Source organism: Haliotis cracherodii, unplaced genomic scaffold (genome assembly GCF_022045235.1).
Source record: "Haliotis cracherodii isolate W230 unplaced genomic scaffold, xgHalCrac1.p SCAF_1, whole genome shotgun sequence".
Classification (NCBI taxonomy): Eukaryota; Metazoa; Mollusca; class Gastropoda; order Lepetellida; family Haliotidae; genus Haliotis; species Haliotis cracherodii.
This window is the reverse complement of record NW_027266264.1, coordinates 29,495,560-29,511,737: the sequence shown is the minus strand read 5'-3', so window position 1 is coordinate 29,511,737 and position 16,178 is coordinate 29,495,560. Positions and strand designations below refer to the sequence as shown.

The following is a 16,178-nucleotide window of genomic DNA, read 5'->3' as shown; positions in this document are numbered from 1 at the left end:
CAAACAGTGGGAGGGAGTGTCCAGTTTTTCTGACAAACAGTGGAATTGAAGGGAGTGTCCAGTTTGTCTGACAAACTGTGGGAGGGAGTGTCCAGTTTGTCTGACAAACAGTGGGAGGGAGTGTCCAGTTTGTCTGACAAACAGTGGGAGGGGGTGTCCAGTTTGTCTGGCAAAGAGTAGGAGGGAGTGGCCAGTTTGTCTGACAAACAGTAGGAAGGAGTGGCCTGTTTGTCTGACAAACAGTAGGAAGGAGTGGCCTGTTTGTCTGACAAACAGTGGGAGGAAGTGGCCAGTTTGTCTGACAAACAGTGGGAGGGAGTGGCCAGTTTGTCTGGCAAAGAGTAGGAGGGAGTGGCCAGTTTGTCTGACAAACAGTGGACTTGAAGGGAGTGTCCAGTTTGTCTGACAAACAGTGGGAGGGAGTGTCCAGTTTGTCTGACAAACAGTGGGAGGGAGTGTCCAGTTTGTCTGACAAACAGTGGGAGGGAGTGTCCAGTTTGTCTGACAAACAGTGGGAGGGAGTGTCCAGTTTTTCTGACAAACAGTGGAATTGAAGGGAGTGTCCAGTTTGTCTGACAAACTGTGGGAGGGAGTGTCCAGTTTGTCTGACAAACAGTGGGAGGGAGTGTCCAGTTTGTCTGACAAACTGTGGGAGGGAGTGTCCAGTTTGTCTGACAAACAGTGGGAGGGGGTGTCCAGTTTGTCTGACAAACAGTGGGAGGGGGTGTCCAGTTTGTCTGACAAACAGTGGAATTGAAGGGAGTGTCCAGTTTGTCTGACAAACTGTGGGAGGGAGTGTCCAGTTTGTCTGACAAACAGTGGGAGGGAGTGTCCAGTTTGTCTGACAAACAGTGGGAGGGAGTGTCCAGTTTGTCTGACAAACAGTGGGAGGGAGTGTGCAGTTTTTCTGACAAACAGTGGAATTGAAGGGAGTGTCCTGTTTGTCTGACAAACTGTGGGAGGGAGTGTCCAGTTTGTCTGACAAACAGTGGGAGGGAGTGTCCAGTTTGTCTGACAAACAGTGGGAGGGGGTGTCCAGTTTGTCTGGCAAAGAGTAGGAGGGAGTGGCCTGTTTGTCTGACAAACAGTAGGAAGGAGTGGCCTGTTTGTCTGACAAACAGTAGGAAGGAGTGGCCTGTTTGTCTGACAAACTGTGGGAGGGAGTGTCCAGTTTGTCTGACAAACAGTGGGAGGGAGTGTCCAGTTTGTCTGACAAACAGTGGAATTGAAGGGGGTGTCCAGTTTGTCTGACAAACAGTGGGAGGGAGTGTCCAGTTTGTCTGACAAACAGTGGGAGGGAGTGTCCAGTTTGTCTGACAAACAGTGGGAGGGAGTGTCCAGTTTGTCTGACAAACAGTAGGAGGAAGTGTCCATTTTGTCTGAAGAACAGTGGAAGGGCGAATTCGTTAGACCGTGAAAGGGAGCCATGTTGCTTGTTTGACAGTCTGTCATTACAAGAAGTAGTCCTGAAACAGATCAGAAACACATAAATAATTATTACTTCCCCCTTCCTTGTGACATTAATTGTCAATGTTTGGATAATAATGTGTGTTTATAAAAAGTTTAAAAATTAAATCGAAAGGTGCAACATGATTGTGACAGCAGTATGTAAGTGACAGACGGAAGTAGCCATGCTACGTCATTAGTGACCGTCTCGTGTCATTCCGTCACAAGTGTAATATGCGTGAGAAGTACTGCTTCAGGGCGACATGTAAAGGGAAGTAACTCGTTACTTGCCAATGATTCAACAGAGGTATAAGTGGTAATTTCTGTCCGTCTTTCAAGCTGGGAGGAGGTTGAAGTACTTGTAGGAGAAACTGAAAATGATTATTTGTGACGGATAATGTTACATAGTTACACAAACTAAGTATCACTGAGAAGAGCAGAACGCGATCGTATTGAAAATATCATCTGGCATTGTTTTCAGTTGCAAAGAATAAAATCAATCATGACGATTAACAAAGTCGCCATGTTACAACATATAAATTGCAGAACAACATTTGGTTAACCGGACTCTAGTAGGAAATGTTGCACTAATATTATCACGATTAACATACCCCTGTTTTCTGTGAAGTCGTTCTTTGATTTCGTTGATGTGCTGTAAAATATTTAAAAAAACATCTTCTAAGTACTTGCCACGAAGGCGAGATTTACTATATTCTCAGTGTCATATATATATATATATATGACACTGACCTCATTATGTGTCTGACAAAAACATCGTGTCAACTGGCCTCATTATGTTTCTGACAAAACATCGCGTCTACTGACCTCATTGTATGTCTGACAAAACATGTCCAGTCTCCTGACCTCAGCATATGTCTGACAAAACATGTCCAGTCTACTGACTCCAGCATGTGTCTGATTTAACATGTAGCATCTACTGACCTCAGCATGTGTCTGATTAAACATGTAGCATCTACTGACCTCATGTTGTATCTGATTAAACATGTAGCATCTACTGACCTCATGTTGTATCTGATTAACATGTAGCATCTACTGACCTCATGTTATATCTGATTAAACATGTAGCATCTACTGACCTCATGTTGTATCTGATTAAACATGTAGCATCTACTGACCTCATGTTGTATCTGATTAAACATGTAGCATCTACTGACCTCAAGTTGTATCTGATTAAACATGTAGCATCTACTGACCTCAGCATGTGTCTGATTAAACATGTAGCATCTACTGACCTCATGTTGTATCTGATTAAACATGTAGCATCTACTGACCTCATCTTGTGTCTGATGAACATTGTGGTGACCGTCCCCGCCAGGGTGATCCCGAGAAATCCACAAGCTGCTCGAAGTGACCACACCTCCACAACTCCGTCATTATCTAGAGTGAGTGAGTGAGTGAGTGAGTGTGAGAATGTGCTGAGCATCACTATGTGTGTTAAATTGTGAATCTGAAAGACTGAAATATGAACGATTGGTCGCCATCGCAAAAAAGATGTTCACACTCCACCGTGATGATATTGCCACCTTTCCAGTGGAAAATGTGGCATGTGTAATAGACTGACAATAAAGAATACTCAATAGAATAAAAATAGTAACTGAATAATCCATCATATGTCTCAAGATCAGTCTACATTCCCATCAAAACTTAACACCTGCTTACCAAAGAACACCTAGTACGTTGTTTAAGTAAGCTCACCAATGGACACCCTTTAAACTGTTAGCTCACCTGATCCGCCCTGTCGTGGCTGAGATTGGGATGATGGCGTTACCGTAGTAGATGTAGTTGTAGTTTGTTGGATAGTATCAGCTGGTGGTATTGCGTCTGTTGACTCATTATATTCCAAGGAACAGTTTCGTAAATGTAACACCTTTATCACTGTCACACTAAACGTCCCATCTGTCACTTTTATAACAATACTTACATTTCTATTTTCATCGTTTATTGATTTCGACTGAAGTATAAGACTCCCTGATGTTTCATTCACGCTAACGCTATCGATCTCAGAATATATAATCCCGAAAGAGTACTCTCCCTTGGAGACATCGGCGTCGGTGATGTAGATGGAAGCAATGATGTCACCAACGTCCTTGTCACAGTCGACAACTACATCTTCTCTGACGTCTGTCTCTGGCGGATTGTCATTGACGTCATCAACTAATAAACGTATTGTTGTTTCAGATGATTTCGATGGGACACCGTTGTCAGTAACCATAACAACCAAATCAAAGTATTCCGTGCCCCCGGTGTCAGGGTCGCAGTCGAGGAGTAAGGCTGTTTGTAACAACCCCGACGTTGAATCTACCGTGAAGAATGGTGGTGAGATCGACCCATTTGCTGAAACAAAGATGCAGGGGTAAATAGGCTATATAGGCATGTCTAAATCGGTTCATCTACATCCCGCAGGGCACGCCAGAAACCTATAAATGTGGGTTCAAATCCCGGTCCGCCCAGATTATGTTTCTAGGTTTGTCAGAACCATACCCTGTTTTGTGGGTTTCACCAAAGTTATAAACGTCTGAGATTTGCATCACTTTTGGCATTTCTTCCACATCAAGCTGACATGCCCTGATATATGCCCTGGAATACTGTCAAAGCGGCGTTAAACCCAACTCACTCACTCATCTTAAAACATGAGTATTGTGTCCGTCAATGTGTGTGTCAGCATTCTAGTATAGCGTGGTTATTCTTTAAGCTTACGACCGCCTTCGTGGTCGAGTAGTAGAGTGTCCGCCAGGAGAGCGGAAGGTCCGGGGTTTGATGCCAGGCCTCGTCATACCAAAAGGCGTTAAAAGATGGTACTTGTTGTAACCAAGTCTGGCGTCGCTCGACTTTAAGGGGCTAAAATAAGGACTGGTCGGCTCGGAGTCAGTTTACTGTGTCTGAGTCGGATATTCATGTCAAACTGCAGCCTCTCGGTGAGCTAGCATTATAGAAATCAAATAACATGTTTTCCTTTTCAAGTGAACCTTGTTGATATCGTTGCACATTTTCTGACCGATCTAAGTCTGAAAATGATGTCATTGAGGCAGATTGAAATTAGTAGCGCCGGACACATGTTATCGAGTGAAATTGAACAGAATGGAAGCGTGTTACTAAATGAGTTTTCTTTATTTGTTCTCAAGTGGAACAGTCTTGAACTGCCTATCTACGACACTGTACCTAGTGTTAGAGACACAACAGAGAAGGTCAGCGTCCCGTCGGCTCCAATATCTTCGTCTGTTGCGGCCAGGGTCAGGATAGACGTCCCCACCCCCACCGACTCCGATATCTCAACCGTAGCGACGGTCTCCCCGGGGAGCGGGTACACCCAGGACGGAGTGTGTTCGTTGTCAGGAACAATCTGAGGACAGTGACAGTCATGACATTCAGCAGTGTAATACGTTATCAATACTATAATACCATTCAGCAGTGTAACACCTAACAAACACTTCATGATCCATCAGCGTAACAGCTAACATATACTATATCATTCAGCAAGGTAACACCTAACAAATACTTCATCATTCAGCAGTGTAACGCCTAACAAATACTTCATCATTCAGCAGGGTAACACCTTACAAATACTATATCATTCAGCTGGGTAACACCTAACAAATACTTCATCATTCAGCAGGGTAACACCTAACAAACACTATATCATTCAGCAGGGTAACACCTAACAAATACGTCATCATTCAGCAGGGTAACACCTAACAAATACGTCATCATTCAGCAGGGTAACACCTAACAAATACTATATTATTCAGCAGGGTAACACCGAACAAATACTACATCATTCAGCAGTGTAACACCTAACAAATACTTCATCATTTTGTAGTGGAACAGGTAACAAATACTATATCATCCAGCTATGTAACACCTATCAAATACTTCATCATTCAGCAGTTATTATACTTCATCAGTCAGCAGTGTAACACCTAACATATACTTCATCATCCAACAGGGTAACACCAACAAATACTTCATCATTCAGCAGGGTAACACCTAACAAATACTTCATCATTCAGCAGTGTAACACCGAACAAATACTTCATCATTCAGCAGTGTAACACCTAACAAATACTTCATCATTCAGCATGGTAACACCTAGCAAATACTTCATCATTCAGCATGGTAACACCTAACAAATACTTCATCATTCAGCAGTGCAACACCTATCAAATACTACATCATTCAGCAGTGTAACACCTAACAAATACTATATCATTCAGCATGGTAACACCTAACAAATACTTCATCATTCAGCAGTGTAACGCCTAACAAATACTAAATCATTCAGCAGTGTAACACCTAACAAATACTTCATCATTCAGCAGTGTAACACCTAACAAATACTTCATCATTCAGCAGTGTAACGCCTAACAAATACTTCATCATTCAGCAGTGTAACGCCTAACAAATACTTCATCATTCAGCAGTGTAACGCCTAACAAATACTATATCATTCAGAAGGGTAACACCTAACAAATACTACAGCTGTCAGCAGTCTCGATGTAATACGTCTCTATGAATGCATAAATCAAAACGAAACGAGATCAACATCAGGCCAAAATGAAAGTGAAATCCAAGGGATTATGTACAGATGTACGTGTTACCGACTCGCCCACTGTTCCCAACTGACGTCAGAATGATCTGATCTGTTTATATCTTCAGCACAAATGTCATCATTTGTAAAAAGTATTAAGCTATGGTAGTTTTGCTCAAAGGCATAACTAGTAGCTAGTTCCTGATCTTACAGAAAATGTGAATAACATTATAATGAAGACATAATTACATACAAGTGCCCACTCACCTCCACTACAACGACACAAGTGGAACTCAGTGGCTGATCGGTGTCTGGCGTGTCTGTGGCTTGTATGGTCAACAGGTAGCGGTGTCCACTCGGACCGGCCTCATAGTCAACTCTCTGGCTCCTCCCACTTAATACACCCCCATCCAAGGTGAACACTGGATTAGACGAGTCATCGCCCGCGATCAAGGTCAGCGTGACGTTACCGTTGCTGCCACTGTCAGCGTCTGTTACTGTCAATATCGCCACTATATATTCTGAAATTAGTCATCAACAACACTAATAGACGGACACGTCTGCCACAGTATATCGCACGTGACGGCCAAAGTATATCGCACGTGACTGGAGATTATTCCACAACCCTTCCTAAATGTGCCTGTCACTTTGTTTATTGACTTGCCAACGAATGAAAAAGTCGTTGCCAATGTATTTTGTTATGAACATATCAACACTTTATCCAAAAATCAGAAATATTTCAAGACCCTTGCCACGATTTAGGCATCCCTTTATTCTATCCAGTCTAGCATCGATAAAGACGTAGGTAATGAGAATGTGATAATCTACTCACATACTGCCAACATCCCGACTAGAATCTCATTTTAATAGACAAACATGTTGGTACTGGATACCTATTCTGCTCGGAATCACCACGAGGGCACGATTAAAGGTGAGGTGAAATGGGGTTTAACGTCGCGTCCAAGATTATTGCACTTATATAGCCACGTGCATGCATGCGTGTGTGTGTGTGGCTGCTTGTACTAGTCCGGACTGATGCCGACTTATAGTGCTAGCTCACTGAGATACCATGCCACAGTTTAACATGAATACCCCACTCAGACACAGTATACTGACTCCCAGTCCTTGTTTTAGCCCCCTAATGCCGAGCGCCAGACAGGGTAACAACAAATACCATCTTTTAACGTCTTTTGGTATGACGCGGCCGGGGATCGAACCCCGGACCTTCCGCTCTCCGGGCGGACGCTCTACCACTAGACCACGGAGGCGGTCCCCACGTATAAAGAAGAACCGATGGAGTAGCCTACTCACCTGACGTGCCATTCTCTGTCATATTAGCATAATAAACTGCCTCGGAGAAGTGAGGCGGGTTGTCGTTGATGTCGAGGACGGTGATGTTGAGGTTAACGGCTACCGACTGTCCACAGCTGTCCTGCACCCAGAGGAGGAGCTGGTCTAAATATTGCCGTCCACCCACCCCGTCTCTATCCACCCGACCCCGAGACGTCAGCTGACCGGAAGTAGCGTTGATGTTGAAATACGAGGAGTCAGAACCTAGACATAAATAACTCTTCCAGTAACTTGCAGTTATGGACGTATAGTCTGAGCATATATAAGCTGTTCTAGTTATCGACAGATGTGGACATAAAATCTGAGCATTCTAGTAATTAAACTATCCTAGTGATTGTCATGTGTTGACAGGCGTTCACGAAAGATACGCTTTTCCTCTCCCCGTGAAGATCTCGGATAGAATTAGTCTTAAGCTACCCATGCTTGTAAGACGCGACTAACGGGTTCTGGTGGTCACGCTCGCAGACTTGGCTGATGTATGTCATTGCATCCCCATTGCGTAGATCGGTGTTAATCATTGGATTATCTGGGTCCGCCTCGAATATTTACAGACCAGCGTCATATGGCTTGGATATTCCTGAGTAGCGGCATCAAAGAAAACGAACAAATTTAGTGATCTACACATGTTGACAAAGAACATATTTAAGAAATACATTTTTCCAAGATGCCGAATTTAAAATTAACTTTGTGTTTTATTAGAGATCGGTTCAAAAATAAACCTATAATGAGGGGTTCCTTAAAATGAAAATCCAAGAACAGTGCTAATTGACTAACTGTTATTATGAGTTGAAGTGTTTCCTGTCGTGAAACACTGTTTGTTTCCACTAGTATTAGCAGACTGAAACAACTGGTAGCTATGAATTATTGCGTTTACCGAGTTAGTTGCACTACACGATACCGTAACCCACGTGAATCGACGGCCTGGTGCGTGATATGGCGTCGCTGTGAGACGAACATGGCAGAAGTGAGTAAGTTGGATTTAACGCCGTTTTTAACATTATTCCAGTCATATCACGGTGTGTCAGCTTAATGTGGGAGGAAAGCCCGAAGTGATGCAGGTCTCAAACGTTTACCAGTTTGGTGAAACCCACGAGCACGGGTATGGTGCTGACAAACCTAGAAACATAATCGGGGCGAACCGGGATTCGAACCCACAATCGTAGATTTCTCGCGTGCCCAAGGGACGCAACTCTGCACAGCGAATCGCGGCGGAACATGGCAGAAGAAGAGCAACAACGTCTGTTCTGTGTGACTGCAGTATGTCGCTAAATACCCTACACTGAGCAACAGGTGTATGTACATGTATTATGAAACTCTTCAAGGATCGCTCATGGGTGTGTCCATCCGGGGGGCACGGACAACTTTGTGGCTGCTGAGGCACGGACAGTGGTTTGAATGTTTGGGAAAATCCCGCTGCATGAGAGATGGTTGACATCATATTGCCATATCTCTTCCCGGGTAAAAATATGCCTATTCGACAAGTTTTAAGAAACTATTTCAGCGACAACTGATGTGGACGCGCCATCTTGATTGACAGTAATGAAAGAACGATGTTACGAAGGATACATTAGATCATGGGAGAGGTAATTGCAACAGCGTCATGACGTCAGCCCATTATGTCAAAACTCAAAATGCGTACTTCAGCGCGGGTAAAAGTTGTTCCGGAAAGGTTAACGGGAACCTGTCTCTCTTCCTGTCATGTTAGACGGACTCCCTAGTTTGCCCCAGCAGAGTAGGGAAGTGATTGTGGGCTGTTTAATCAGGGTAACGGTATTCCATGCTTTAGTGGGGCTTTCAAAGAGTTTTATATTAGGCATGAGGAGGACATTTCAAAATTTGAGGCGTCAGTGACACAAGATTGTGCAATTTCCCATTTTGAGTTCTGTCGTGTGTTTCCCTATGTTTTCAGGTGGACTGGCCTATGCATGAATTTGTGACGGGGGCCACGGGTGGGGCAGGGTACGCTTACCTTTCGCGAACTCCGGAAATCATCACCTTTGATAGCGATGCATAATCACATGCTGATGATATAATCGGAATCGAACAATGGACTCTACTTTCAGCAGAGATTTCTTGTGATCGTGGAAAGGATTTTGTCGCTTTTATTTGTAACAGGTGATGCTATCTCAGAGAAGCACAGCTGGTATAAGTGCTATAAGGCACAGTAATTCGCCGTGCAGAGTTGCGTCCCTTAGCCGCGCTAGGGTCATCTGATCGTGAGTTCGAATTCCAGATTCTCTCGGATTATGACCCTTGGTTTGTGAGACCAGGTTTTCCTTGGACTTCTCTTGACGCATCAGTGACAAAGTTGATGTCCGATGCAATTCCCTATTTTGACTTGTACAACATGTTCCCGTGCTTTTTCAGGGGAACAGTTGACTTGCCTTTGCATGTGTTTGTAACGGGTGACACCGGTGGGGCAGGATACGTTCACCTTTTCGCGAACACCTGGTGTCATTTCTATTTGATAGTGACACATGCTCATGATAAAGTCGGAATCGTACAATATACTCTGCTTTATGCGGAGATTTCTTTTGCTATGGAAAGGGTTTTGTCGCTATATTGTCCATTGAACAGACACACCACGACATAGGCCAATATACTGATCAAAGCGGCGTCATGCTCAACTTAGTCACTCAATTACTTTGATATCCTCGGACCGAAGACAACAGACTTACCTGTTAGATTGAAAGTATACGCGTCGTTTTTATCTTTGTCGGTAACGGTGTACAACTGACCAATCACAGCTCCTTCTAAAAGTTCCTCTGGTATAGTCATGACGTCACTAAGATGAATATTTGGGACTTCGTCACACTCGTCAATGACGTCAACTGTCAGAGATACGTTTACTTCATTGTGACCATCGCTAACGCTGAAACAATAGTTTCAACGAAAGGAATATTTTTTTTCTAAAACAAAACTGGATGTTTTTGTATAGGTTAAATGCATGTAAGACGAACTGGGTTATAAAATTATGGAAATAAAATATTACTATCTCACCTTAGTATCAGATGATGAAATGAAGCTTTTTCGAAATCCAGCTTTTTATGAATTTTCAGTTCGGTATGATCGATCTCAAACTGTCCAGTATGATCATTAAAGAGAGTTAATGTCAATTTATCACCCTCGGGGTCGGAGACTTGGATGTTCAGAATTACCTCCCCTTGGGGCGTCCCCTCACTTACAGACACCAGGGTTACTCCGTCCTGTGATGGGTTGGAGATAACGGGACTTTCGTCAACCACGATCTTCCATTCTCCTGTCACACCATAGTAGGAGCTCACCGTGATGTAGTGAATCTCAAACGGGACAGGATCCGATAATGTCAGTATGACGTTCTTGCTGACGTCACTTCCCGTACCCACTGTCACATTACCATTTCCGTTCCACGCCACCCACAATTCCTTGTACGAGGCACAGTCGAGAATCCTGTCAAAATGTATCGGGTTGGCGCCACACCCAGAACAGCGGTCTCGGAGTCCGCTCCAGGTATTGGAGCCTGCGCCAAGAACTACGTCGTAATAGTTGCCTACGAGGTCTTTAGTCTCTGCTAATCGTATGATGGCGTCCTGACAAGTCTTCACCTCAAAGATCAAAGGGCTATTTCCGGTGACCTTGACCCCGAGGTCGTTGAGGAAGTAGTTCATGTTGTCACTGGTCGTTGTCTGGTAGACATATCTTCCTATATACAGAAGACATTTGATACATATATGACGATTGGTTTCTTTCTTAAAATGGGGCGCTGGTTTAGCTCAGTGGTAGTGCGTTAGCTTGTAACACCTGAGACCCATGTTCGACTTCCCACAAGGTTACAATGTGTGGAGCCAAATTCGTGTGATACATGTAGGACTTGTATATTCGCCGTCAACCATCTACAGAGCCAAGCCACATGTTGCATATGTGTCTCCTTAGACACGTGACTTTGTTCGAAATATGCCTGTTTACAATGGGTACTCGGTAGAATGAGATTGTAATGCAATTGTCTTACGCCTCAGAGGCATCTTGGGATGTATACTCCCTAGGGAGCTGAGAATGAAAATCGCGAGCACACCGATCCACTGACCAGGGTAACAATGCATTTTAGCATGCTTTAGGGTGTGGAATTTTATCGCGTAACAAATAGGCACTTCATATAGCTAAAAGAGTAAAGCCTTGCTCACTCAATCCTTCACTCAATACCGTCCCCGTATGTGACGGGTGCTCCCAGTGGGCCTAGATACTCATCTTTATGTGAAGACCTGGTATCATTACTGTTCGATGGTGATTCATAAACTGATGGTCATGATATAGTCTGATTCGCATTTGTGTATTTGACAGGGGCCTCGATGGTGGTCTATAAGAACGACGTGACATGACCAGTATTTGTGGTCCGTTTCTATTAACACGTGGCAAGTGATTGGATATTTGCGAATTTCGGATTGTAGTAGAGATTTCTTCTCGGAATTGTTCAGTGGACTCTGCTTTTAGTGGAAATGCCTTATGATTACGGAATGGGTTTTTGACGTTTTATTCAACGTCTATCATGTGAAATCTGGTTAACTGGAACTGGAACTGGAACTCGATACAACGTTTAATATGATTATGTTCCTGATGAATCCATAGCGGCATCGTCATCTGACATTAACACCCTCATTGTATCGAACACTGGATAACTCGATACATATTCAGCGATCCTGAGAACCGTGGCTTAACTGTAAACTTTGATTTAACTCTAGTTTTCAAATACAGTAGACTACGTTTATAACGAACTCAAAGGGACTACTAATGTTAGTTCGTTATAACCGTAGTTCGATTTATGCACATATACAGCATAACTAAAGAAAGTAGTCTGGACCCAAAAAGTAAGTTCGTTATATCCGTCATTTCGTTATAAGCGTGTTCGTTATAACCGTAGTTAACTGTAATATATTAGAAGAATAGATGAAGTGAACTGGGTCTTTACGTCGCGTCAAAAATAATTGCGCTTATATAGCGACACGCATGTGTGTGTGTTAGGCTGCTTGTATTTATCCGAAATTAGGACCGTTTTAAAATACCAGCACACAACGTATTTTCGTATGCCTCGACCAGGGCACTGCCGACCTACCGCTCTCCGGGTAGACCTACCGCTCTCTATTAGGGGGACAGATTGGAGGTCGTTATAATAACTTGTGAGTATTGGCATTAAATGATAGTGGATACTTTTCCGCAAATATTTGGGGTATATAATCTAACTAATCCTAAGATTACACAGCTTAGATGGGGTTGTGACAAACGATACGTCTTCAAACATACGTGGCTTTACGTACGTATTTGCCTTGACTGATCTAGGTAGTGATATGGTGTTTATGCTAACAAGCACATGGCTGTGTTGGTGTAATGTGAGTTACATGCCTGCTGTAAGCTACTCTTTGTTAGGAAACCTATTAACTTCCCCCTGAGTGTTTCACAAACATCCAATGTGATCAACCGTGCCCATGGCAACCAAAGTAACTGACTGTTCACATTAGGGCATGTTGGGAACACCGACACTGGACCAGCGCGACCAGCAATGCCACCAACTACTGAGCCAAGCCGCGACAGTCGCCTTCATTCTTAATGACCAGGTATAAAAGATATTGGCGCCGAACGATATTCTACAATTATCTTTTATCACAGGGGGAGATTGGGGGTGGGGCTGGGGAGCTGGTTCGAATCCCTACAGGGGCGATGTGTGTGTTTTCCGACGTTATGTGGTTATCTGTTACTGGGAGAGTATTTAAGAGTTAGAGCGCAATATTTCAGTTATTGGAAGGGTGTGGGAGGAGAGTCTGGGTGTTAACAAATACATTTTGGATTCAAAGGATTATTATGAGTACAGCGAAATACAGCGCGTCAGAGGGGCGGTGGGGTAACCTAGTGATTAAAGCGTTCACTCGTCACGCTGAAGATCCGTGTTCGATTCCCCGCATGGGTACAATGTGTGAAGCCCATTTCTGTAGTTCCCCGCCATGATATTGCTGGGATATAGTTAAAAGCGGCGTTAAACCATTATCACTAACTCACAGCGCATCAGATGATTGTCCCCGGAATATTATTGAAAGTAGGGTAAATATCCCGCATTGTAAACAATGTGTAACTACAGATTATGTTTTCTGTTAATTGTTTGTTTGTTGTTTAACGCCGTATTCAGCAATATTCCAGCTATATGACAGCGGTCTGTAAATAAGTCTGGACCAGACAATCCAGTGATTGACATCATGAGCATCGACCCACGCAGTTGGTTAGTTGGCTGGTTGGTTGTTCAACGCCGCACTCAGCAATATTCCAGCTATATGACGGCGGTCTGTAAATAATCGAGTCTGGACCAGACAATCCAGTGATTGACATCATGAGCATCGATCCGCGCAATTGGTATCGATGGCCTTTGAGCCTGACCACCCGATCCCGTTAGTCGACTCTTACGACAAGCATAGTCGCCTCCACGCAATTGGTATCGATGACATGCATCAACCAAGTCAGCGAGTCTGACCACCTGATCCAGTTAGTCGCCTCTTACGACAAGCATAGTCGCCTTTTGCGGCAAGCGGTGGTTGCTGAAGACCTGATCTATTCCGAATCTTCACAGGTTTTTCTGTTAATTGATTTTTGTAGTGGAGATGGCTGTATGAGTGTACATGTTTGTTGAACGTGTAGTTATGCTGGATCATGTGGCACTATCCTCACCTGCATTAGACACGGTTATTCCCATCAGTTGCAGCACGAGGAGTGACATCTCCACCTTGTAGGGGCGTGGCACACGGAATAAGCCCTGGCATAAAGGAGACCGATAAGAGTAACAGACATTTGTACAAGAATAAGACAGAGAAATTTGTTCTGCATGTTTAAACTAAAGTACAACACAAGAGACACACACACACACACACATACATGCAAGCATTAAATCATTCTTATGCATTTATGGTTATCCCAGCTAAACCACGTAAAGAGCATGACTTGTTTTACCAAAAGCAGTTTACATGGTTATCAATTACAAGATTGCCGGACTGATGGACTTGATAATGGTCCTCCGAGGCTCGTGAACTCTCAGTGTCAGTCACAGGGGATTCCTTAATAATTTGTAGATGATTGACAGGCGGTCGGTAGATTTGTCCTATTTTTTCCGCTTTGCGTTTCCATAGCAGCAATGAAAATGACACAAAAAAAACCCGGGGAGGCGAAGTAGTATGGTACAAAATGATGCTCAGAAGGCCTATCTGGAGTTATTGTTTTAGGTTTAACTTTAAACTCAGGGACTCATGGTTAATCTAAGAATTATTCTTAAAAAAATAATTTATGGTCACTTAAGTCGATAAAACTGCTCATATTCAGAAAATGTATAAAGCGATACCATGCTTAAAATGTGATAATTCGTGATATCTGAAATAAATTTAAAGTCAGTGGACTATTCCACTGCTTCAGATTAGTTCTGTTCATCAGGATTTTAACACATTGGTATAATGGTCATGGTCATGGTTTTAACTACACCAAGACCTATCTTAAACCTAATCAAATGGCTTCTCCCTAGTCAAATACTTGATTGTGTTTAACTACATCAAGACCTATCTTCACCTTATCAAAATGGCTTCTCCCGAGTCAAATCCTTCATTGTGTTTAACTACATCAATACCTCTCTTGCTCTAATCAAATGACTTGATTTAGTCAAATCCTTCATTGTGTTTAACAACATCAAGACCTATCTCCACCTAATCAAATGGCTTTTCCCGAGTCAAATCCTTCATTGTGTTTAACTACATCAAGACCTATCTTCACCTTATCAAATGGCTTTTCCCGAGTCAAATCCTTCATTGTGTTTAACAACATCAAGACCTATCTTCACCTTATCCAATGGCTTCTCCCGAGTCAAATCCTTCATTGTGTTTAACAACATCAAGACCTATCTTCACCTAATCAAATGGCTTTTCCCGAGTCAAATCCTTCATTGTGTTTAACTACATCAAGACCTATCTTCACCTAATCAAATGGTTTCTCCCGAGTCAAATCCTTCATTGTGTTTAACTACAACAAGACCTATCTCCAGCTAATCGAAAAGCTTCTCCCGAATCAAATCCTTCATTGTGTTTAACAACATCAAGGCCTATCTTCACCTTATCAAATGGCTTTTCCCGAGTCAAATCCTTCATTGTGTTAAACAACATCAAGCCCTATCTTGCTCTGACCAAATGACTTGATTTAGTCACTGCCTTCATTGTGTTTAACTACATCAAGACCTATCTTGCTCTGAACAGTTGTGGTGAGGGAGGGGGTAGAATAGAGGAGTAGTTTTTCACGGGTGCAGTTGAGGCACAATGTTTCCGGAGATGCATTGGTTTACTGGACAAATGCCTACATTATTAATTACATGTGGAACCAACCAACGATGATAACTGTGACGTTTCTGTGATAACCATTTACAAAAATATTTCTTCATGAGAAGGGGAAACTGTTTCTTGAGATGTGCATGTATAAAATGTACTTCACCTGTGTGTTCAGCATCGCCCCTGGTGTGTGCGTAAGTCTCATCCTGGTGTTCTCCCACCGTCCCTTCATCACTAACTCTGACTTGGGCAATCTCCCGCTCCTTTATAACCAACAAGGACGCCATTGTAATTCAAGGTCAGGGGTTAAGACGCAGCATAAGTCGTCATGCAATCTGAAAGCGGCGAAGGTTGGTCGCAAGAGGATCTTGTCTACCAGCGATATTGGATCTGCCCGAGAACAATGCTCAGCCATTGTGGTGAGTACTTGAAGAATCGGAGAGGTTCGACTGAACCCCATGTACTGCCAGTCATCCGTGTAGAGTTAAACCCCGGTTACACAGCGAGATGTCGTGCTGGAT

General features: G+C 43.2%; 1 protein-coding gene across 1 annotated transcript; it reads right to left on the bottom strand.

The window, feature by feature from the left end:
* Nucleotides 1-1,659: 1,659 nt before the first annotated feature.
* Nucleotides 1,660-15,889, bottom strand: LOC139463084 (protocadherin gamma-A4-like). Its single transcript, XM_071244560.1, has 11 exons — nucleotides 15,821-15,889; nucleotides 14,027-14,111; nucleotides 10,343-11,024; nucleotides 10,021-10,214; nucleotides 7,304-7,546; nucleotides 6,260-6,513; nucleotides 4,627-4,807; nucleotides 3,193-3,801; nucleotides 2,739-2,844; nucleotides 2,058-2,098; nucleotides 1,660-1,817 (listed from the first exon to the last, which is right to left on the bottom strand). Exons 1-11 carry the CDS (start codon nucleotides 15,887-15,889, stop codon nucleotides 1,660-1,662), a joined length of 2,622 nt encoding a protein of 873 aa, XP_071100661.1.
* Between the last annotated feature and the right edge of the window lie 289 nt (nucleotides 15,890-16,178).